The 25,599-nt window shown below is 46.3% G+C and overlaps 1 protein-coding gene across 2 annotated transcripts in view; it reads left to right on the top strand.

The window, feature by feature from the left end:
- The first annotated feature begins 2,895 nt into the window (after positions 1–2,895).
- TEX264 (testis expressed 264, ER-phagy receptor) overlaps positions 2,896–25,599 on the top strand; it is a 570,054-nt gene continuing 547,350 nt past the window's right edge. For both annotated transcript variants that reach the window (XM_085625159.1, XM_085625160.1), the window contains exon 1: positions 2,896–3,771. In XM_085625159.1, the coding sequence (XP_085481285.1) occupies positions 3,514–3,771 (258 nt within the window). In that variant the 5' untranslated portion in view covers positions 2,896–3,513. The remainder of the gene's footprint in view (positions 3,772–25,599) is intronic.

A 25,599-nucleotide genomic window follows, 5' to 3' on the forward strand; every position in this document is an offset into this window, starting at 1 on the left:
GGTTCTCTGACCCATTTGTGGGATCACTGTCTCATTTTTTTTTCCTCGCTGTTGCCATACTGCTTCCATGGAGCTCACCAACCCACTGGCATTGTTCACGGAGCAATAATCCACAGAATCGTGAGCTTTGTGGTTGACATGCGTGGGCAAGAAGAAACTGCTTTCATGCCATCTCTCAAACCTCTTTTAACAACATTCACGATAAAATGAAGCTTTCTATTAGCTTTATTGTCAGTACCTGGTTCTCTACGCAGTACGAGACCCCCTGCCGATTTTCGGGCAGCGACATTCACAGTAATTTCAACGAAATACCTGGCTTGACAATATATGCCTGGATTTAGCATCAACAAAATGGAGGCACGCATGTCTACGTAGAGCCGGCTGGTTCTCGGTACAAACATGCACCAGTAATGCCCCCAAGAGTACAGACGTGAATGGAGTGAGGAGTCGTCACAGAAGATGACGCTGAAGGCCACTGTGAGAAGGTAATCCTGCACATATGTTGTTTCTCTCGTGCCAGATTTTTTTTAAAAATACTGTAATCGTCAACTCGCTTTACTGAAGACAACGGTCATATCCAATGAAAAAAAAACCAACTTGCTTCTTGCCAATGACTTCAAATAAAGCGTCGTTTTTTTTTTCTACTCTCACAGTATCCGGGTAGTTCCTTCTCCTTTCCACTCTCACAGCGTCTGAGCAAATTCCACAGCGCTGTCACCACATCTTGAGCCAACAACTTAAGAAATTCCACAGCGCTGTCACCACATCTTGAGCCAACAACTTAAGCACACCCCTCTTGCTCCTCATTCTCGCTTCAGTTCTTCAATGTAGTAATGGGCCCGATCTCCACTCTCGATCACTACATCCCAAAGTGCAAAATAACCCTGCCAACATCAATAGTCAGCACCAGGGCCCGATCTCTTCCTTTGAACAATCAGATATGTTCAATTCATGGTGCATATTCTCCTTGCACAACTCCCAATTTAACACCAGATCGTCGCATTAATTAACACATTTCGCACCAAATCATCACGTCGTGAGCAGTTGACACCGGAGTTCACATTTTTTTTCAATCACGGTACTTCAGAGTATGAACTCACATAGAGGCAACCCGTCACATCGTAAGCACGTCACACTGAGGCTCGATTTTTTTTGCCCCCGAACACATATACAAAATACACTGTGGCTGGTACTATGCCGTTGATTAACACAGCTGAATCTGGCACACCAGGGTTTTAGGGCGACCGATAGCAGGGTCACTGGTGGGGTTTGGGTGCCAAACAGCGTTACATACTTAATTTCCACAAAGAAGTCTTTTACCTTGTGATTTCCTTGGTTTCAGTTCTCTGTTTCTGTCGAGTCTTAATTTCCCAACATCCTTTGGCTTCACTTTTCAGTTCTACTCAAATTTCTGTTATGTTGTTTTCGGTTTTCTTCAAATTGCACACGTGGATTCTTCTTCAAAATCATCGCCAAATGTTGTAATCATAATGAAGATATGAACTTCTAGCGTAGATTAGTTAAGTTCTTTATTTAAGTTGTTACAAGTATAAATGAGGAAACCCCCACCAGGAGCAGCTGTCCTGCTGCTCAGCCCATACCCAACTGACATTCACCGACATCCAACATTCCATCCATCCAACATTCCACGACACACTCATTCTGGCTGAGCAGCAGGGAAACCTAAGTACAACAGCTCACATTGACAGAGACATGGGAGAGGTAAACCGCTCAGTCTAGATCAAATATAGTGCTGCCTTTTTATAGACCAGTATAAACTGTGAATGACATATGTGCACTGCACACTCGTTCTTATCTCGGTGTATAAACCACATAGAGCTCAATATAAACTGTGAACAGCAGGTGCGTTGCGCTTTCCAAAAACCGCTCGGCAGAGATGGGATAGCTAGTTTTATAGCTCTGGACGCACTCTCAGTGGAAGTTTACTCGCCACGCCACTTTGAAATGACACCAGCCGCCACTGCCACTATCGGAACGTTTTGTCAAGTATGATGGCCAATAGGTGTAACGCCAGTAAGGCGAGAATCGCCTGCCTCGAAGATATTACCATCCCTTCAACCTCGGTTTTTCATGTGCCCAATGTTGAACGAAAAGTTCAAAAGAAAAGTAGTTCAGCGATGCAGCGTTAACCCCGACTTCAGCGAAAGAACCTTACTATGTCCGCCTCCGGGGGAGAGTGTACCATTCACAAAGGTTTAAAGAGGGCGCCATGTGGACTCTTGCTGCAACCGCAGAGCAGGCATTGTTGCTCTGACTGTAGGATCAAAGGTAAAACGCAGTTTCATTTCGCATTAATGGCAACAGTTATGAAAGACGGTTACAACACTTTGTGCCACCCCTACATTTTCCATAGCAACAAGAATGGACGGTCCCAAACAATGCCCAACGAAGGGCTATACCAGTTCCCACGTACAGGGGGTGAGAAGACTAGTGACATACCTTCCACTAAGGCCATAACATGGATATGATTAGCACGTAAAAGGGAAAAAATACGTGTTAATGCAGGAAAACGGGCGACATGACACTTTCCACTAAACGTGTGGCACCCTATCCACGTTGCATTCAGAGTCCGCCTTTTTTTTTTACCCCACGCCCCAGTACACTGTTCCCGGAAGAGCTCCAGATTCAAGAACGGTTGAAACCACCCGCAGGCTAAAATGGGGGGACTGAATAGCTAGAGTTTTATTTTTTATCTCGCTAAAGAACCTTCAGGCAGTAAGGCTGCTTTGTATAGAAGTTCATAGGCGTGACATCTGGCGCTGTACTAGAGGGCTGCGTGTGACGCACAGATTGCCCATGACAAATTGATAGTCCCGCGGAACCCCGCGTTTTTCACCACAGTGGACTAATCCATTCATTTCAGAGACAGCTGCTGGCTGCCAGCGGTTCACAACAGGAGGACTGACCCTGTCATAAGAGATGCTAGTTTACTAGTGCAGTCGCCGTGCTGTGGGTTCTATCGTAGGTAGTGGTGCCTAACCTGCCAATTGCACCTTTTAAATACAAGCGAGAACCACCCTCTCCCTCGTAACGTGTATCTATTGCAATCACTAATTTGCCTCTTACTTATTTTCTGGAACATCTTTATAAGCTAAGCTGTTTTTTGTTTAAGGGACTCCTCTTTCATGATTTCAAGAAAGATATTGTGAATAACCACAGGTAAACCACCTTTAGTTTCCTGTAAGAAACATCACGGAGCTCCTCTTTAAGGGTCAGCTCATGGTTTCTTTTTACGGATTACGAAGTACCATTGTTTAATATTTACTATCACATCTAGTTTATCACCCGTTCTTTGACCTTTTTGCCGGATACTACATTTCGCCCTTGCCTGATTATACAGAAGCAACTTACCTCAGAACTGTGTTGTTAACTAGCTTTCGTTCAACAAATATTGTACTGCACCGCCGTGCGAGGACAGCGTGATCCTTCTGGTTTAACTGTGTCACTTTCCATTCATCACTGTGGTTGCTTGAACAATTCAGAGACAGGACCATGGCGGACTGGTTGCTCCTGAGTCTCATTGCTGGACTGATGGCCCTCTTGCTGCTCACCATCTTTGGTGTAGCTGTTTATTCTGGACTATTGACTGAAGTGGTGGTTGGGGCTGGCACCCCACCTATCCGCAGCATCACCGTGGCCTATAAATTCCGCGTGGGGCCCTACGACGAGAGCGGCAACCTGTTCACGGAGAGCTGCAGCGTTGCCCCCAAACTGCCATCAATAGGTATCTACTATGACAATGTTCTCCAGGTACGTGGCAGGTGACAGTGTGGGAATGAGACCTAAAATACTTCGGAGGAGGAATGGGTTATTAATGAAAATTGTTTTATTGTAGTTATACTGTCAATTTATCAGAAGCGCCGTATGGTGAAACAGTTTATAAGAAAGAATTATTGTGGGGGGAAAATGAAGTAAACAAACCATATGCTGAAACATAATACTGTCACATAGCTGGAAACAAGGTATTGAAAAGGCATGGCCGTCACAATCAGGTAGATGTTTTGATACATGTTTATGGAGGGCAACCAGGCTGGGTAAGAGACCGCTTTGTTTGCTTGCTATTGGAGATTATAGCATTTTGCAACCAGCAGATAAAGTTTTTAAAAAGCTCTTAAATTCTGGATGCGTAAAAGTGGCTTGACCGAGAGTGGGGGGAGGCATTTTAGTGGCGTGGGCCTTGAAGTTCGATGGATTGTAATCTTGACAACGTGCATGGTGATTGTATGTAAGTGAAGAGCTTGAGATTGGCTGAGAGTACCTTCTATATGGTAACATGGTTTGCGAGAAGTTTGGAAATATGTGTAGACTACTGTGTTGTGGGTGGCCTTAAATATTATAATAAGTAGCTTGAACTCTGTTCTGGGAAGACTACATGGGTGATGAAATATACAAACGAATGATTTTATCAAGGCAGAAAAAGCACATTAGGTGTGACGACTGTTAAAATTGACTATTTTGCTCAAAGCTAGCATATTACTAAGTCACTTATTTCTGGAAAGTGTGGTGATTATTGGTTCTTATGACAAGGCAAGGAAGGAGAAGATGTCAGTCACTAAGGGAGTAAGTATTAGGAAACTAAGTGTCATTTATGGTGGAATTGCCATTGCACAGTCAACGATTTTACATTTGAAGAGCAGGGAAGCCGAGGACAGAGAAAATACCTGGGTGTTATAATCATGGCGATAGTATCGGGAACTAAAGGAGGAAATGTCATTGCAAAGCGTAGTGATATAGAGAGCCAAGGAGGGGATCCTTTAAGGGCACTACTAGGCTGTAATTTGGAAGAGCACACTTATACGGCGAACAAATGGATAGTGAGATAGAAGCAGTCCAGTGTCTTGACTGTGGTGCTTAGAGCATCTATGCCACTTAAATGAGTACCAATTAGGTGGATAGCAACAAACATTCTATCTGCCAGTAACTGCCAGAAACCCTCTGAAGTAAACACAAAATCTATAAATATGCGTACATTATTTTAGAATTGGAAGCAAACATCTCCCCGTGTGGCGAATTATTATTCTTATTTCGGCTTTAGCATAATTTGGAAGTTTATGTAACTAATGAGGTATGGCTGAGTTAGGACACATTTTGCAGTTTTTTGTATTAACTCAGGCTAAACAATTCACACGATTGTGTAACCCTTCACTATATACAGCTTCTTTTATTTAATGTGTAGTGTTGGTGGGAAAACTGGGGTATGAGAAAGTGAGCAAGGAAACTTGCATTACTACTGATGACTATTGTATAGCCCGTGCTAAGTAAATGGGGCCACCATACTCCACCAACACAACTGGACAGGTACCACAAACTTTGGCACATGCTGAGGAAGGAAAAAATAGCACCCAACTAGGAAGATGAAGTACCAGCACTTTCAACGAAAGGGGCATGTTGCTACGTATTATTATGATTTTGTATATAGTCGTGTATTAGCACCTTAAGAAAGAAAAGTGTTGTCTTGAAGTTTCAAGAATAGTGTACCCGGCATTTTGTGACAAACTGAATTGCCATATCCTGCCAGCCTTCTGAGTGACCCACCCGCCCTTCTTGCTTCCCAGTTTTCTGCTATAAATCTGCTTTGGCGTGAAAGAGGCAAGCAGTGGGCGATTGAGCGAGAGACAGGCCAGAATACTTCTGGAAGGTCAGAGCAGTATTTTAAAAATTACTACCATTTGGAACTCCTACCGGTATATAAGGATCATCATACGCAGTGCACTGACAAGATAATTTGATTGATAAAGGCTAGAAAATGGTCAACTCAGTGTAAAAGTCTAGATCTGACCAGAATTTTAATAATATTAATGACAAAAAATACACTTAACTTTTTTTATCCTCCAAGTTAACTCTTCAGCCCGACGAATTTCTCTGTAAAATAAGTGTAATGACTCTTTTATGTCAGAGCAAAGGACTAGTGTTACACCTTAGAAACCTTAGAAGGATGAGTAGCAGAAAGGGACATGCGTAGAGAGGCGGGTGTATCTGATGTGAATAGCTGGCTTAGTGCTCGACTGAGGTTGGGGGAGTTATCTAGTGACATCCATTCGTGTTAGTGTCTTCAAATGTACACATTTTGCCTGCATACCAAGAAAGTCATGAACCACCTGATTAAATCTGTGCTATGTTGGTTCACATTAATAATCTGTTAAATAGCTCCAAGTGTGGGATGGAAGTCCGAAGTCCCTTGAGTTTGCACCCTCTGGCTTAGTTACACGTTTGTAAGTCCCTGAACCATGATGCCCTGTCTGGCATGGATAGGGCATCAGGCTGCAGGGATTTCTTTTTTCTTTCCTGTACTCCTTTTCCTAAATCATGGATAACTTCACCGATCCAAAAAGTACCACCTGGAACCCTTGAGTCACCCTGACCTCTTGGGGGCTTCCTAATACTAATACATGCAAGCCCATGCAGGTGTTGATGTTGCAGCTGTTGACTGGAGGTGTTGTTCGAAGGTTCTGAAAGTGAGATCTAGTTGTCTTCCAGATCCTTGTGAACTTGAATGGTTGTGTGTGGGGGATGAAGTGAGGTCGGCTGCATGGGTTTCTAGCACGGTGTCGGTGCAGCCTTGTAGAGCATGCTCGAGGCTGAGGCTGCTCATGGCCGTGGGCAGTGATGACAACTGAGCAATGTGGGCAGGTGAATCACGTGCATAACAATCAAAGATGTGCTCCAGATGTGGCGCAGAGAGCGGTGGGTGCAGTTAAGGTAGTGAGGATACATACAGTGGTGTAACGCAAAATGATGGGTCCCTCTTCAGAATGTGTAGAGGGCCTATGAGTCTTCAATATCTCGCACATATTTTTTGGCCATGGGCTGAATGGGCCCCTCCCAAAGGAGTGTGGGCCCCTTTAAATGTTTAGGACCACCCCTGCGCTGCAGGGGCTTTAGGGGCATGCATTGCACCTCTTGATGTATAAATATTACCTACACGTTTAGTGGTTTTCCAGTTTTTCCTTCATGTGTTTTTGCAATAGGGCCTGGCAAGATGAGAGCTGGATCGTCTATTACCAATAGTCTGTGGTGCGCTTACTTTTATAGTCGCTCTGCGTGGTTCAGGTGATTGGACACAGTCATATTTTCAGAGGGCTAATTTGCTATGACGATTTATTCATTGTATAGTTCTTTTATGGCCTTGAGTGGTTTTGGTGACTTATCAACTAGAAACTGAAGGCCTTGTGGTTATAAGTGTCTCAAGATGTCTAACACTGCGCTGTGCTTCATAATATAGATTACTCTTTATATATTTCAATTAAGCGTTTAGGTGGATGTGTGATAGGAAAATGTTTTTTTTTTCCAAAGAGTAAAATGCTTAAAGCAATAGGTCGATTTCTGTATCATAATTCACAGTTGTGTGCATTAGTTAGTAAAAGGAACAGAACAAGGAATCGGTACTTTGTGTGTTTTATTTTACTCTTTAAATGCATGCTATGTTTGCAGGAGCAGGGCGTTTACAGTTGCTGTTTGGCATTTTCAAGTAAGAGTCCACATAATTAGATGGAATGGGTTTTGTTTACTCAGTAGGCGAGAGGGCAGGAATCCGGTTGCGTGCATGTTGGAAGCATGGGACCAAGCACTGGAGGCCAGAGGCGTTGAGTGCGTCGCATCCGCTTCAAATGCGCCTTCTTTAGATTCCTTTCAAGTTTTCTATTCGTCCCCTCCCTCCTCTGTTTAGGCCCTGATTACGAGCCAGTCAAAGAGAAATGACCTCCTCGAATTCTGCTCTTGCTGATTCCAAGTGAGTCGGTTTTTCCAGGTGTGGGAGAGCCAGAACCGAACTGAACCTGCTGAGATTTGACTTGGTAGAAACTCATGATGCTTTGTCGGCAGGAGCTAAGCCTCATTCTCGGTTTCTTTCTTTTTTGACTGGGGTCATACCAGGGCTGTCTAAAGCAGTTCACTGGGTCCGCCCTACACAGCCACTCACAGGAATAAAAATGTTTAACGGAAAATTTGTGTTACATTTTGGTCTGTATGTGGCTCCTATGCTGTTGGGGCCCCAGGCAACTTCAAAGCGTGCCCATGCGTTAAGAAGGCCCTGGGTCAAACACCCTTTTGCCTACAAACACCGTCCACTTCCCTACCCTGTTTCTCCCGCTGACGTCCTTCATCCGCCCACCCACCCAGAGGTCCCTGCTAAGAGCAGGTGGCAAATATATGTGTTAAACCCTACAGCACTGATAATTCCGTGTCATTTTACGACCGGAAAAACGAGTCTTACATGTAGTTTTCTATTCCATGGGGTTCAGCTTGTAACTGCACGGTGCTGGGACAGATTTACCACTCGGTGACAGTGAAATGACATGTCATTTTACTCTGCCCCCAGTACCGTGCAGCTCTAAAGGATGGGCTTTGTCTACCTCTTCTGCAGCAATAGAGACTAGATCTCTGTCAAGTTGTTGCTGGAGAGTGCATGTGATGTAACCTTTCCCTTCTCAGCAGGGCCATCATGGTTGGCACTCTTGGGATCTCAGGCTGGAGAGAAGAGCTCCAGGCCAGCCCAGGGCATACAGACGGGGTGGAAAATGAAGGGCGGCGTGGGGTACAATTTCACTTTTAATGGTGTGCTAAGTACTGTGTCCATAAAAGATGTATACTAACATAACACACAATATTCAATCTGAATAATTAAAATAATTTGATGTATTTTCAGCTTTTCTTTTTAAAATCGACTTTTTTGTCAAGACAGTTTACTTGATGAGTAGGAAAGTATTTGCTCAGCATGTGAAAACAAATTGTAGGTGGGGATAATATGCACCAAAAAGTGATTTTGCTTTTTAAAAAATAGCAAATAAATGGAATCCCAGGAGTGTAGCATAAACAGCTGCCGTAAACATGTTCTTATCTTAACAAAGTAGCATTATTTCCCTACCAAGGACCTTTATAAACACGATTCACAATTGAAAACTGTCGTGTTGGGTTGATATTTGCTCCTGAAAATTTAGAGACTCTTTTTTTTGGAGAAGCATTGAATTGCCATTGTGGAATCGTGACGTGTTTTATTTCATCTGAATAATAACAAGCATTTGCAATGCAATAGGTCTCGCATTTACGTGAGTTTGAGCTATTGACATTGCAAATGACAATGCCTTTTATTTTTGTTTCCGGTTAAAAAATAAAAATAAAAGGCATTGTTATTTACAATGCCAATAACTTAAACTCACGTAAATGCGAGACCTATTGCATTGCAAATGGTTGTTAACATTAAAAGTAAAGCGCCGTTGCCCGATTATAGCAAAAGCGCCTTCATGAAGTACCCGTGACGGAGACATATGGCGGCTGCGCGCGTTCCAGCGCACATGCACGCAGGCTTTAGGCCAGCGGCTGCAGCACTTTGAAAATCCCCTTACAAAAATTCGAGCAACAGCGTATGCGCTGTTCTAGGCTCGACCTAAAAATGAGTATTTGCGAATACAACAAAAATAGCAGATTCACGCTTTCTAGCTTACTTCTGAAATAATTGTACGGGTATTAAAAATGTTAAAGGATCTGGGGTGCTCTTGATAATTCTGTGGCAGCAGGTCAGGTTTCCTTGGAATTATTTGAGAGGCAGTTTGATTTAGGTAAAAATTGAAAGTCTGTGGAACCATTAGATCTAGATTCCAACACCCCAACTTCTCCATGTTATCAAATTGTTTGATCCTGGGATACATTTTTTTTTCCTGTGGCTGTTTTTGCTTGCGTACTAACTAACGTTTTAGAAGTGTTTACAGGCAATTTAGTTTGTGGTGTGCAGCATTAAGGAAATCTATTCGTTCACAGTGATCCTTCTGATACTTGCACAAAATTATGTGGCTCGTAAGTATCAAGTGGCAAATATTCAACAAGAATGGTTTATAGGGTTTTATCTGCACTGAATGTATAAGAAGCGTCAGGACACCTTTTGAGGTATATGCTGCGCCTTGGACATTGTATAACATAACATACATGTTCCCTTTCTCTACCTTCGTGGAGTTTAAACAAATTCCCTTTTTGGACAACCGTGTAGTCGTAAAGGGTCAAAAAATGCCCTTTGCATCTGTGAATATGAGTACCATTGCAGGTTGCTTCCTTTATTTTTAGTGCTCGCAAAAATGATCATACCTGTCCCACACAGCAGGCTGCCACTTTTAGAAGGAGTTGTGGGGCCTGATTGGGTGATGTCAACCCATCCTGCTTTCAAAGTAGTTGCCTAGCCTGCAGCCCACTAGGTAAATGTCTGAGTGGCAGAATGAGCAGTCTGGCACAGTTTATCCAACTCTAGTTGCCCCCTGCTGGGAACAGAAATCCGTTTTGGTTTCCGGAGGCCTCGAGAAGTTCATAGATTTTTATTGTTGGGCAACGTCCCATAATCTGTAATGTGTATTGGTTGTATTGCATAATTTGTTTTCTTTGATCAAAGGGACTGGGTTCCTTAAAAAACATTGAGTAAATCGACTTGTGAGCAGGCAGAGTGAAGGAATATTTTCTAGTCTCCACATTAATTGGAATCTGTCATTTTTATAAAATGATGTACTCCCGATAAATTATGGAAAGTACCGCACAGGTGTGACATTGTTCCCCTCAGTTATTGGCTTTGAAACTACTACTGTTTGCATGCAATCTATAAGGCAGTCTATAGGGCTGGCTGTCACGTACTTGCAGTTCAGAGGCACTCTCCTTAGATTTATTATCCTGGTTTTGTGGTGTTCATCATCCACCTCTGAAGGTTGATAAATTGACCAGGCCCGCTTGCTTTCGAATAAGTGCCTACACGTTCTGAACACAGTTTTCCTGTTATTTTGCTTTTCTGGCATCTGTTTGTTTTTAGATCAGCTCGAGTCCCTCTCCTTTACATCATTATTTTGTTCTGTAATTGCCACTGGCTCAAAGCCGTACTATTGCTGTTTACGAGGTTTGTTTGTTTGGGTAAATGTACGCATGCTTAGCACGTAGGAGGTGCTACCTGTATGTCTGCTTGTCTGTCTCTGTGTGTTGTCAGCACTGTTTACATAACAAATGCCTCTGACAGTCAAGAGATCTGTGCTAGAAGGCTTCCTGTTTCAGCTGTCAGAAAGTAGATGGAACCAAAATGTCCTGGTTTAAGTGGCCTCACTTGGAAATAGCTTACAGTGCCATGCCTGTTGTTTACTAAACATTACCTTTAGGCACGAGCATTAGGATGCTGGTGGTGTAGTTCCCCGAATATGTAGTCTCTGTCCCTTTGGGGGAGATGATGAATAATGGTGGCAAGGTTTTCCAGACGCCATCTTTGCCAATTTTCCTTTGGCGAATGAGATTGTGGGTGGTAAAAGTTACAGTTAGCACTGGCCGCGGTGGTGGCAAAACGTAAGATAGCGGGCTGCTGGGGAGCGGTCTCTCCGCCGAGTGGCTGACTCGAAAACAGATCTGGATTGGTGCTGGCGAGCTGAACATACAATATATATGAGTAGAGGGTGCCCAAGCAAATGGGAAAAGGTATGGATAGATTGGCAGGCATACCGGGCTTTGTAAGAAGGGACATTAGATACAGGAAGGAGAAATGAATAAAACTTTATTACGCTGATTCAGTCAAGTGATATTTGATTTGACCGTTGTACTTGTGGCTTACTGATTGATGATATAGTGTGATGTGTCCTTCATGTAATGTTGACTGAGCACTGTAAGAAAAAAAGTTTTAAAAAAACGATTTTGGGTGGTGACTCTGTTCCCCAAACCCTCATCTTTATTGCCACAGTCCCTCTGAGAGATACAATTGGATCATAGTGGAGCGGTCCGCAAACGTAGTCAATGCTGTAATCCTTCTTTTGGGACAGATTGCTTTGCATTGTCTTTCCATCTGTATATCAATTTCTTTCCTCTTACAAGGCCCAAATCACATTTTCATAGTATAGTAATCGACCACTCTGTTTGTTGTGCATGGTTGGTAGGGTGTCTGTTTGGAAAGAGTTTTTGTTGGCGTATGTGAAGTTTGGGGATTTAGCTCCACTCATGTTGCAGTATACTTTTAGCTGTTTTTAAGCGTGGCCTGTGGAAAGATATGTAAGAAGGTATGTGCATTTTGCATGAACTTACCATATTTAGCTTACCAATGAAGGTGGGGTGTGACGTCCACTCGAGTGCAGAGAACGAGCAACCTGAGTATAACCACAGACACAACAGTGCTATCGAGCACCACAAAAACAAACGATGTTGATGCAAAACAAAATCTCTCTCTCTCTCTCTCTCTCTCTCTCTCTCTCTCTCTCTCTCTCTCTCTCTCTCTCTCTCTCTCTCTCTCTCTCTCTCTCTTTCTCTCTCTCTCTCTCTTTCTCTCTCTTTCTCTTTCTCTCTCTCTCTCTCTCTCTCTTCTCTCTCTCTTCTCTTCTCTCTTCTCTTCTCTCTTCTCTTCTCTTCTCTCTTCTCTTCTCTCTCCCCCCCCCCCCCCAAAGGTCTGATGGGGTTCATGCAACGCAGATAGATTTTATAATCACAATCCCCTCAGTTGAGAATTCACGATGTACCACCCAGAACTGATGGAGTACATTCCACACACGTCAGTCGATCATCCACTGGGTCGACCCAGAAGCAATGGAGGCTCGAGCTCGGCGTCACCTTGATAACGTTTTCTTGTAAGCAGGCAAACCGGGAGATGTCATTCTCTGCCTACTTTCTGTTGGCGGTTTTCTGGATGTGTGCAGAGTGCCCTACTTCCTAAATACTGCAGCCCTGTGATACAAAAGGAAGGTTGCACTATTGCATAATCATTTTATCAGCCCATCTTTCATGTAATGTAAATCTAGGATAATTCAAATGAGTAGGAAGAGAGCACAAATTGTAGAGTTGACCCTACTGAGGTTTTTCCTTGTTTGATACTGAGGCTCAAAAAAGAGATAACCCCCAAATTATTAGTAAGCCTCGACTACAGGAATGCACAAAAACTGAAGACAGACTAGAAAAAAGGCTCACAAGGAAGACAGACCATATCTAATAGATAGAAGTCCACTAGGTTGTCAAAGTAATACCGAGAAAGAGGACATATAGAAACCAGCTCACACCCGGGGATGAACTCGGAAAGAGGAGACTTCAGCATGATGCAAAATGGAGACACAGGCTCCCAGCAAAGAGGTCTCAGAAAAAGGACCCACCAACATGATACAAAAACTAAGGCACAACCTCTCAGCAAAAGTGGGCTCAGAAAAAGTACACGCCAACATGATGCACATCGAGAGATACCAGCTCTCACTACAGAGCGCTCTCAGAGGAAGGACACAGCAGCATGATGCACATATGGAGAAACACGCTTCCAGCAGCATGGTCTCAGAGAGAGGAGAGGCCAGCGTGATGCCCATACAGGCACACCAGCTGCCAGCAGAGACTGGTCTCAGAGAAAGGACATGCCAGCAGGATGCACATACAGAGACACCAGTTCCAGGGGAGGGTGGTGCCAGAAAGAGGACACCCCAGCAGGATGCCCATAGAGAGACACCAGCTGCTAGCAGAAAGTGGTGCCAAGAAGCAGACACACCAGCATGATGCACATACAGAGGCACCAGCTGCCAGCAGAGAGTGGTGCCAGGAAAAGGACACAACACCATGATGCACATACAGAGGCACCAGCTGCCAGCAGAAAGTGGTGCCAGGAAGAGGACAATCCAGCATAATGCCCATGAAGAGAACCTAGCTGCCAGCAGAAAGTGGTGCCAGGAAGAGGACACGTCAGCATGATGTCCATAAAGAGAACCTAGCTGCCAGCAGAAAGGGGTGCCAGGAAGAGGACACGCCAGTATGATGCAAATGTAGAGACATTAGTTCCTAGCACAGATATCCTCAGAAAGAGGACACATCAGCATTATGCACACACCAAGACTCCAGCTCCCAGCAGTTAGTGGTGCCAGGAAGAGGATATGCAAGCATAATGCATGTACCTTGACACAAGCTGCTAGTAATAAGTGGTGTCAGGAAGAGAACATGCCAACATAATGCACAAACACCAGCTTTCAGCAGAGCGAGATCTCAGAAAGAGGACAAACCTGCATGATGCGTATATCAAGACACCAGCTTCCTGCAGTGAGTGGTCTCAGAAAGAGGACACGCCAGTATGATTCACATACTGAGGCACCAGCTCCCAGTAGGGAGTGGTCTCAGGAAGAGGACACGCCAGCAGGATGCTCAAATGTAGGGCTTCCAAGAGACCATCCGCAAACAAATCTGCCAGAAAAGTGTCCGGATCTCAACCGTTTTATTCCCCCGGCTGACTTCTTTACTCATTGTGCGACCAAGAAAGTGTCTTCTAGAGAAAGGTCACTTCCTAGGTCCTTTGCTGAAAAAGTAAAGACATGCGGAGACATCAGTACTATGTATATAAAAAAAAAAAAAACTCCTAGCTGAAAGGGGCACAGAAGGGAAAACAAGAAGGGGCAAATAAAAGTATGTTTGAGCTGCCAGCAAAGAGTAAAGTGAAACTGAAACATGGTGTCCTAACAAAAAAGATGTTCATAAAGACAACGGAGTACCTGGAGAAAGAAACAAATGAGAGATCCCCCAAAACCAGGACATCCAGAGACAAGGCTCTTCAAGAAGAGCTAACGCAGACAGACAATCGTTTGCAGCACCTTCAAGTAATGAAATGCAGAGAGAGAGTGTACCCAAATATGGCGTTCCTGGCACAGAGGAAGCCTGCAGTGCAGAATGCCACAAATGTCACATGAGCAACAGTATAATCAGGGAGAGGTACTCATGGATGAAAGCCTTCACCAGCAATTATAAAGAGCCTACAATTCACATGTCATAGAGGACCCACCGATGAAACCCCAATGTACCAAAGTATCCATCCTTCACGTCCTGTAGAAGGAAACCTATTAATGAGAGCAGCCTGAGTAAAATACGTGCATAGGGAAATGGCTATGCATACGAACAGCCAGCCCGACTATGTCTACAAATGTGTATGTTTACTCCAGAAGTCTCATTGCTCAATCAAAGCTTGAGGGTTTTGCAGCTAGAAACCACAGAATACCAATCCTTTGAGTCAGATGGAGCAGGAAGCAGAAGTTGTGGTTAACTGGGAAGATACGAGTCATGAACAGACCAGGATGTGACGCAGGGGGAAAAAGATGCTGGAACGGGAAAATGAGCGCCACGTGGTAGTGGAGTGCAGTGCATCAGAGGGACTGCTCTGTTCACTGCAGGGAAATAAAGGGCAGTGTAAAGAAAAGCCCTTGTTAGAGGTAGATCCAGTAGCGTAGTAAGGTGTAAAAGAAGAACATAATTTGTAGAACGAAAAAGAAGGCACAGGGTAAGAACAGATTTGGTAGGGAAGAGGAGGCCAAAGACTGAATTAATCGGGCAGCGGAAGTAAATTATATAGCCGGTAGAACCATGATTGGCAAGGCTGATTTGGTTGGGCTCAGGAGAGAATGGCTAGGCTAGTCAGGTGTTTGAATGGAACCTCGGATGTAGAAGGAGAGGGTTAAGCGCACGAGGATGAGGGTATTTTTGACAGGATGAAAGAGGGCTAGTGCAAAGATCCCAAAGTTTTGACAAGTACTGTGTTGAAGGTCTGAAGGCAGGCAGGACCCAAGAAGGCAGAGGACTGCAAGGGCATAGGAGTATAAGAGCAGATATTACATTGTTTAGAAAATGCTTGTGAGCTTGGCAAGGCTGAGAAAGACGAGGTAGATGGGTGAGGCAGCCAAGGGCATAGATATTTTGGAAAAGCTCAGTTGGTGCAGGGGAGGGTGAGGTAAGGTCACAGTCGGTAGAGCCGAAGAAGAGAATGGTAGGATCATAAGTGCAGAGGATGGCAGAGAAGCATTCTTGGTGTGGAGGAGGACTAAGTTAGACCTGATCTGAAAGAAAGAAGCAAGGAAATATTTCATACAAGGCAGAGCGGGAAGGGCAGACTAGGAAAGTGGCCATTGGTTAGATGGAGGTCATATAACTGCAAGGGCAGATTGCCTAATGCAGAAATTAGCAAATTTAAAGGGTAGCTTTCAGCTTTCATATATACAAAGGACGTGCAATAGAAGACTGAAATGGAGCGGTAATGAAGTGGGTTAAAGGCAGCGCTGGTGGGAATGCAGAGAATGTCAATGTTGTAATCAATCAATCAAGACATTTGTAAAGCACACTACATACCCGTGAGGGTCTCAAGGCGCTGGGGGGGGCTGCTACTGATCGAAGAGCCAGGTCTTGAGGCGTCTTCTGAAGGCCAGTAGGTCTTGGGTCTGCCGTAGGTTGGTGGGGAGGGTGTTCCAGGTCTTGGCGGCGGGGTGGGAGAAAGATCTGCTGCCGGAGGTTGTTCTTCGGATGCGGGGGACAGTGGCGAGGGCGAGGCCGGTGGAGCGGAGCTGGCGGGTACGGGTGTAGAAGCTGAGTCGACTGTTGAGGTACGTTGGTCCAGTGTTGTGGAGTGCCTTCTGTGCGTGGGTGAGGAGTTTGAAGGTTATCCTCTTGTTGACGGGGAGCCAGTGCAGGTCTCTCAGGTGGGGTGAGATGTGCTGCGGTGGGGGATGTCGAGGATCAGACGTGCCGAGGCATTCTGGATGCGTTGCCGTCGTCTCAGGAGCTTGGCCGACTTTCCTGCGTAGAGGGCGTTTCTGTAGTCCAGCCTGCTGGTGACGAGTGCCTGGATGACTGTTCTTCTCGTTTCGGTGGGGATCCACTTGAAGATCCTGCGGAGAATTCGGAGGGTGTTTAAGCAGGATGAGGAGACGGCGTTGACCTGCTTAGTCATGGAGAGATTAGAGTCGAGGATGACCCCAAGGTTGCGTGCGTGGTCGGTGGGTGTCAGGGCTGTTCCTAGTGTTGTCAGCCACCAGGAGTCGTCCCAGGCTGAGGGGGTGATGATGAGGTTGAGGACCTCCATCTTGTCTGAGTTCAGCTTCAGTCGGCTGTTTTTGGCGACGGCCTTCATTCCTTTGTGGAGGCTGGTTTTGGCAGTGTGAGGGTCTTTGGTGAGGGGGAGGATCAGCTGGGTGTCGTCGGCGTAGGAGATGATGTTGAGGTCGTGCTGTCGGGCGACGCGGGCGAGGGATGCCATGTAGATGTTAAACAGCGTTGTGCCGAGAGAAGAGCCATGGGGTACGCCGCAGATGATTTCGGTGGCATTGGAGCGGAAGGGGGGAAGGCGGACGCTCTGAGTTCTGCCGGAGAGGAAGCATGTGGTCCAGTCGAGGACCTTCTCTTGGATCCCGGCGTCGTGTAGGCGTGTTCGTAGGGTGCGGTGGCAGACCGTGTCGAAGGCGGCTGACAGGTCCAGGAGGATGAGGGCCGCTGTTTAACCGTTGTCAAGCAGGGTCCTGATGTCATCGGTGGCGGCAATGAGGGCAGTTTCGGTGCTGTGGTTGCTGCGGAATACGGCATGGGATAGGTCCAGGATGCTGTTCTCCTCGAGGTAGCGGGTCAGTTGTTTGTTGATGATTTTCTCGGTGACCTTCGCCGGGAACGGGAGCAGGGAGATGGGACGGAAGTTCTTGAGGTCCTTGGGGTCCGCCTTGGGTTTCTTGAGTAAGGCGTTGATCTTAGCGTGCTTCCAGCTTTCCGGGAAGGTTGCTGTCTCAAAGGAGATGTTGATTACTTTCCGGAGATGGGGTGTGATGGCTGTGCAGGCTTTGTTGAAGATGTGGTGAGGGCATGGGTCTAACGTTGATCCGGAGTGGATGGTGTTCATGATCTCGCTGGTGTCCTTGTCGTTGATGCTGGTCCAGGAGAGCAGGCGGTTGGTGGAGGGGGTGGTCGTGGGGGCGGTGGTTGTCGGGGTGGTCGTGGCGTTGAAGCTGTCGTGGATGTTGGCGATCTTGCGGTGGAAGAAGGTGGCCAGCGAGTCTCTCAGGTCTTGCGAAGTCGGGATGTCGTTGGTGTTAGATCTGGGGTTGGAGAGTTCATTCACGATGTTGAAGAGCTCTCTGCTGTAGTGTGCGTTGTTATCTAGGCGGTCTTTGAATGAGGCCCTCTTGGCTGCTCTGGTGAGTTGATGGTTTCTGCAGGTGGCGTTCTTGTGGGCTGCGTAGCTGTCCAGTGTTCGTTCGCGGAGTCAGTTCTTCTCCAGTTTTTGGCATGTTCGTTTGGAGGCCTGGAGTTCTTCGGTGAACCAGGTGGCTTTCTTGCTGGTGTGGCTGTTGGAGGGTGTCTTGAGTGGGGCGAGAGTGTTGGCGCAGTCGTCGATCCATTGTCTGAGGTTGCGGGCGGCGGGGTCGGTGGGTGGGCTCTGGGCGAGGGTGGTGGTTAGCTGGTCTTCGGTGACTTTGCTCCAGCAGCGTCGAGGCATCTGTTGGATGCAGGGGTGCGTGGTGGGTTTCCTGAAGGTGAAGTGGATGCAGTGGTGGTCGGTCCAGTGGGGTTCGGTGATGTGGTTGAAGGAGACGTGGGGGCTTGCGGTGAAGATGGGGTCGAGCGTGTGGCCGGCGGCGTGGGTGGGTGTTGTCACGAGCTGTTTGAGTCCGAGGTTGGTGAGGTTGTCGATCAGGGTGCTGGAGTTGGTGTCGTTGTTCTCGAGGTGGAAGTTTAGGTCCCCGAGGAGGATGTAGTCCGTGGACGTGAGGGCGTGTGTGCTGATGAAGTCGGCGATGGAGTCGCTGAACTGTGGTCGGGGTCCGGGGGGTCTGTAGACGAGGGTTCCTCTGAGGGTGGTGTTGGGATCGGTGTGGATCTGGAAGTGCATGTGTTTGGCGGTGCTGAGGATGTCGTCCCTGTTGGTCGAGACTTTGAGAGTGTTCCTGTGGACAATGGCGATTCCTCCTCCTACGCCGTTGGTCTGGTCCGGTCCCTGCGGGTGATCTTGTAGCCTTCTGGGATGGCTATGGCGATGTCGGGAGCTGAGGTTGGGTTCAGCCAGGTATCCGTCAGGAAGGCGACGTCTGGGGAGGTAGAGTCGAGAAGGTCCCAGAGTTCGATGGCGTGTTTGAAGGCGGAGCGGGTGTTGAGGAGGATGCATCTGAGGTAGTTGGGTTCTTTGGTTGGTGGTTTGGAGGGCCGGGTGCTGGTGAAGCTGCAGTTCCGGCAGGTGAAAGGTCCTTGGGTGCGCTTCGGGGTGGCCCGGTAGCAGGTGTGTTCTCGTCCGGGGTTGAGTGCGTGCAGGGTGCTGGCATCGTAGCGGAGTCGGGCGTTGTGGTGTTCGTGGGGGCCAGGGGTTCTGGCGCTGGGCGCGGTCCAGTCGCGGACGGGCTTGCCTTAGGCGCCCCTTCGTCACGCCAGCGGCACACCCACTGGGCGTGGCCGCCATAAGAAGGGGAGGTGGGAGGGAGGAGCAGCTGGGAGGGGGGAGCGGTTGAATGGGAGTGGGGGGGCGGGGCCGCAGGGGACGCAGCGGCGGGAAGCTGGACCAGCGAGGATACAAAGGCAAAAACTGGCCCAAAGGGACAAAGAGGAGAATAATTACAGTAAATACAATACTAAACACCAGAAGGGCACACAAAGGGTACAAAAGCACAATAAAACAGGCAGAAGCGCGAAAAGCATGCACAGTGAAAAACGGCAAAAGCAGACCTAAGGCCTACCACTGGCCACCAGGGATGAGGCGCAGGTGTTAGCCTGCGGGTGGAGGCGGGCCTCGAACTTGGCAGCAGCTGGGCTGGAGCACGGGCGCAGTCCTGTGGAGCTAGGCGACGTGGGGAGCGACATGCCTGGGAGCAGGGTCAAGGGTCGCTCCCTTCACAGCGCAGCGGCCGCCATAAGGAGGGGAGGTGGGAGGGAGGAGCAGCTGGGAGGGGGGAGCGGTCAAATGGGAGTGGGGGGGTGGGGACGCAGCGGCTGGAAGCGGGACCGGCGAGGGTACAGAGGCAAAGACGGACACAAAGGGACAAAGAGGAGAATAAATACAGTAAATACAATACTAAACACCAGAAGGGCACAAAAAGGGTACAAAAGCACAATAAAACACAATAAAACGGGCAGAAGCGTGAAAAGCAGGCACAGTGAAAAACGGCAAAAGCAGACCTAAGGCCTACCACTGGCCACCAGGGATGAGGCGCAAGTGGTAGCCTGCGGGTGGAAGCTGGCCTCGAACTTGGCAGCAGCTGGGCTGGAGCACGGGCACTACGCGGCGTGGGGAGCGACCTGCCTGGAAGCAGGATCAACGGAAGGCAGGGGTGGCATTAACGGCAAGGCAGAGGATGGCAAGGGCATGTTTGGTAGGATGGAAAAGGTCAAAATAAGAGCTGGGACATTAGAATTTACGCAGACTTCGGAGAGTGGGGAAATGGGAGGACCCAGTTGGTAGAATGGAGTAGGGCAATGTAAGTTTGGACGAAGTTGAGAAGCGAAAGGGCAGATTTCTTATTATGGAACTGGACATGGAAAGAGCTAATAAATGGTTGACAGCAAAAGCAGTACATGTGACATGCATGAGGGCAAGGGTCACGGTAGTGGAGTGAAGTGAAGAAAAGGTTAGGGTTGGAAGGACATAGGAGGGCAAAGGCAAGATTTATGTGGCTGATGCTTTTAAGTTTGAATAGATCCAGGCATAATTCATCGGCGCAAAGGGAAAAATAGTGTTGGAGAACTGCAGTTGTGTCAAGATTGGATTAGGCAAGAAAACTAAAATGTAATGGTAGTTTCTCAGCTATAGAAGATCTCTGCGTCCAAGGAAACCTAGAAATACATGCCCTCTTTCACCCTACCAAATTGATATACTTGGATGCCCAGAGTGGAAGATCTGACTCTTAAACTGCAAAATATGCTTCCACTTAATGACTGCCTTGAGCACCTATACTCTCAGTAGCTTATTTTGCAGTGGCAGCATCTTCCTGGATCACTTTTCAACCAGCAGCTTGTAGGCCGGAACTAGAATTCCACACCCGCCTGAATTATCACGTCCACGTATTCTAGACCGGAGACACCAGACCTCTCTTTCATGCATCAGGGCCATGGGCTACAAGCACCAGCGCAGGAGAGCAGACAATGCCCCTTGACTTACAGGCAGGAGCTTGCCCTGAGCCCCTCCAACCCAGCCCTGCCTTGACAGGTAGAAAATGTCACTGGTTTTCTTCCACAAATGGGGAGAAGATGCACTGAAAAGGACCTGGTATTGCCTGTGCGTGTAGTTAGTCCCCCATTCCAGGGAGAACACTTGTAATCAGTGCAATTTGGTGTGGGCATACAAGCCCGTGCCCCCAATAACTCCTCACCAAATTCTAGCATACTTGTAATGACGGCGGTAGTCTACATTCCACTAGATCTGCCAGCAAGCATTGCCTGTGGGCTTCACGACCTGAAAGGTGAGTTGATGTAAAAGAGCAAAGCTTGCGCATATTTTAAGCCGTAGCCGTACCTTCCTTTAAATGAGCGACAATCTTTAAGACTGTGAGGCATTGAGAAAACATGTTGTGCCCTACTTAACTGTAAAATAGCCTTTATGTAGGAGTCGAGGATAGGCAAATAATGTTCCTTCACCAGTGATCTCTTGCTTGAGAGGCTCTTTACCATGGAGAAGAGATTAATATAATCCAGTGACTCATGCTGTAAATTTCTAGTGTAGAAAAATCTGATTTTTTTTGTTCTACTACTTTTTGGCCCCAGTGCTAGAAACCTCTGTGGATTCCACGTGTCCAATTTTCAGGAAATACGATGATGGAATGTTTCCCATGGTCCCTTCCTGTCCTTGTTAGAAACTCTATCAAGAAGCGTATTAAGCGTGGATCTATTTTGCGCCTTGAAACATGCCTGACATATCTGGAGTCCCAATTTTCCCATGTCTAGCAAAGAGCATGAACCATCATGCACAGGGTACTTATTTCTGAGGTAGGAAATATAGGATCATATTTTACATGCTACAGCAACATTTGCAATAATTTGCTGTTTGGACCGCTTACAGATGTAAATATGACCTAAATTGAGGTGTTTTAATGTTGAACTAAATAAAATCAACTAATGTAACATAAGAATACTGAGCAAAACGTGCCTGATGAAATTGAGTCACCAAAGAGCCTGGAATGATTTTTTTAAATAAAAACATTGAGTTCAACTTAACCGAATGGTGAGAAACACCGGCAGTATCATAATACTTGAACACATCCTAAATCGATATGGCCGCCATTATTTAGGGCAGTTTGAACTGAGCAGTGAATTGCTTATTAAAGCAGTGGGACTGGGTCATTCATGCGTGTGAATGGTGGAGAGACTGAGGCAGGCAGAGCACGGCACAAAATCCACCCTAAAAATTCAGAATGCACAGAGATCAGAGAGGAATGCAGCTCCAAGAAAACGTTTTATGGTACGGGGAGGTATGAGGTAGATACAGCACAAGGTCCATCTATCTAGGCCGTTGAGGGCAGGCAGAATAAGAGGTTGGGCGAACCTGTGGCAGAGGCCAGTGAGCCTTCATTCAAAATTATTTCTCTTACAATAAAAACACTGCTGATAAGGAACGAAGTGTTAAGGCTGTGTAGGTGTGCAGCTGGTAGCTAAATATTCAAAAACATAAATATTGGGTGTGGGGCTGAGGAATAAGCGTCAAGGATTTTTTTAAGGCACTTTTCATCATTATTGTAGTTTACATTGAAATTAATTTTAATTTTGTTATTGCAAGTTTGTTTTTACTGGTACCCAATTAAATATTAGTTGATGTTTTACCCGCAAAAACATTTTGAAGAAGTATGCTCCATCTTTTGAAGCACAAGGGGTTTGACAGCCACCCTCTGAATTCCCCAGTATGTACACTGTCTAGAAATGAATCTAGTTGCAAGATGAGGCTGGCCTCCTCTGGGCTATATGTGTAAGCATGTGCACTTCTGGAATTTAAAACATACATCCCATATTGGCCTCTTCTTTCTCAGATCTTAAGTGATGTCCGGTCCAGTTTGCGAGGCTCTTGTGTGTTGGAGCACTGAGACAATGATATATTTTGCTAATTTTCTTGTTTAAAAAAAAAAAAAGTCCCTATCCCTGGTGTGTAGTACGATACTTTTTTAGGTCTCGCTAAGACAGCGCATGCACTGTCTGTTGCGAGTCATGTTTTTAGGTGTCGCCTGACCCAGCACATGCGCTGGTCTGGCGAGACTTTTAGTAGGTGAGTTTTCAAAGTGCTACTGTCTGGCCTAGCGCTTGCGTTCACGCGAGCGTGCTCGCACGCAGCCGCCATCTGTCTTTTACGGGTCATTAGCGCTACTCGGCCGCACGTCTTGTGGCTCCTGCCATGTCTGCTTTTGACCCTCGTGCACGCGCGCGCACCACTCGGCCGCATGTCTTGTGGCTCTACCATGTCTGCTGTTGACCCTCCCACACGCGCGCACCAGCCGCCATCTGTCTTTCACGGGTCATTAGCACCACTCGGCCGCACGTCTTGTGGCTCCTGCCATGTCTGCTTTTGACCCTCGCACGCACGCACCACTCGGCCACACGTCTTTTTATACTTTTCTTGTGCTAAAGTCTAGCAGCCCTCTAATTTTACACATGTGTTGCAGAGCATCAAATTGACAGCACCTTAGGTAAATGATATGCAAGACCCATGCATGAGCGCTTCAAGCAGTACGTTTATGTTTCATATACACTCTTTCACTACGCTGTTCTTTTCAAACTAAACCGTTCACAATACAAAAGTTAAGAGCCATAGCATTTCAAGATACGTTGTAACAGGGCATTAAGTGGAATTAAAAATCTAGGGGGTCTCTCAAAGGGGCATAGACAATATAGTTAAGGCCGTGGCTTAAAAATACACCAGCTAAAAATCTGTGCTTACCATAGTCTGCTGCCCGCCTGGATTTTGCTGCTTCGGTCATTGCATCCAGCTATATAATACAACAAGTAACATTACACCCACAAGTCAGGGCTGTTGGCTTTGCCAATGCTTTTTAGTTGTGTAAGATTAAGCAACAACTATGGCTTTGTTGTACAGAATATTTTAAATTCTTCGATTCTGAAATGATGACAGTGAAAAAACTATAACGAGTGTCTTTGAAGTTACCTCAAAGGCAGTGAAAGGTGGTCTTGCGTCAGGTTTCAGATTTTTTTTTACCTGAGGGACAAAATGCAGAGCCCTATAGAGACCCGTCTCAGCACCTGCTTTTTACAGCTACCAGTGCTTAGCACCGGCAGGACCCGGCCCACTTTAAGCCTGGCGTTGTAAAGTATGGGAAATGTAATACTTACTATATCTTATAAGCTTTTCTAAGGTTAGTGTTCGCATGACCTTTTAATGTTTCCAGTAACATAACATTGTTATTAATGTTTTACAAATCTGCGTCAATCCATTTTAACATTAACTGGTGTCAGTATGGCATAGTATGTCACTTTTCTTTTTTGTAAAATAGTAGTAACCCTCTTTCCTCAGAAACCCTGTTAGTGCATCCTAGTTACATACAAGTACAGCGCCCTCATGGTATCCAACCTGCAGTCCTCTACGAATCCCACAACGGGAATGTGCATGCTTTCTAGACTGATTTTTGACACGCTCGTTGAGCGATCAGTAAATACATGTGAGACCAAGGAAGCACTTGAAACATGGTGTATTACAAGGAATGCGGCATACAGCAGCGTTACCTCTTTGTGCTTATAGGATGGCGACACTGGAGTTTTCTCATTTGAAGGGGGTGTGGGGCGCGCGCTTGTATTGATATGATGGAAAAATCATGTACGTGTTTACATGCAGTTGGAGAGCACGAGCTGAGAGGATGAACTGTGCATATGTACGGCTCATTAGCATGTATTCGGACTATGCAAGGTTTGCAGGCAGGCGGTGATTTTCTTCCTTGGTGTGCTATACATTGGAGCATTTATTGTAGCCCCAGGGAAGGCGGAAGAGAACAGTTAATTTTTTGGGAATATTCTTCTTATCTGGAATGAGTTCTGGCTTCTTTTATGAAATAGCGTATAGCTCTGCTGCTAGCTGGATTATTGTAATACACATTTTCTTCTGGTTTGCTGTAAGCACTACTTCTCCTTCCCCAGTGATGTAGCTTCCGTCAAGCTCAACTGTCTACAAAATGTGGAGTGAACTAAAGGATGTCTGTTGAGCCCAGGACTCAGAATGAGAACATGGGCTATCGCAGCCATTTGACAAGCGTCTTTAAAAACCAAGAACTAGTGTCCACGTGCACCTAGCAGACATCTTTTTCATAAGGTGCCGCTAGGCATAATTTCAACCCTGAATTTTAACATCTTTTCTGAAAATAAGATCCCCTGTTAAATTAATGGAATGCACACTCCCACCAACTTACCTCTCTAATTGCATACTTTTCTCACTTAGTGTTGTACATTTCACATACTAAAAGAAACTAAACATCTGAGGGCAGTGTTTCCGTTTTAGAAAATGTTTGGCTTTCTCTCAGAGGGTTCTTTGTCTCCAGGGTCTTATCTTTGTAGTGGATAGCAATGACCGAGAGCGAGTGTAAGAGTCATGTGAGGAGCTCCAGAAGATGGTAAGTACTTCATGATGATTCTTTGGATGGTACAGTTCTGCTTGGTTGTGACAAAGTAATGCACACATCCATTGATAACTGACATGCATGAGATGAGCAGACATCAGTTTCTGTAAAATTCTCAGCGTCTGTGATTAACATTATCATCACTCAACACCACCACAGCATCACTCAGCACAACTACAGCAACACTCAGCTCCACCACAGCATCACTCAACGCCACCACAGCATCACTCAGCGCCACCACAGCATCACTCAGCACCACCACAGCATCACTCAGCACCACTACAGCATCACT

Source organism: Triturus cristatus, chromosome 9 (assembly GCF_964204655.1).
Source record: "Triturus cristatus chromosome 9, aTriCri1.1, whole genome shotgun sequence".
NCBI classification, from domain to species: domain Eukaryota; kingdom Metazoa; phylum Chordata; class Amphibia; order Caudata; family Salamandridae; genus Triturus; species Triturus cristatus.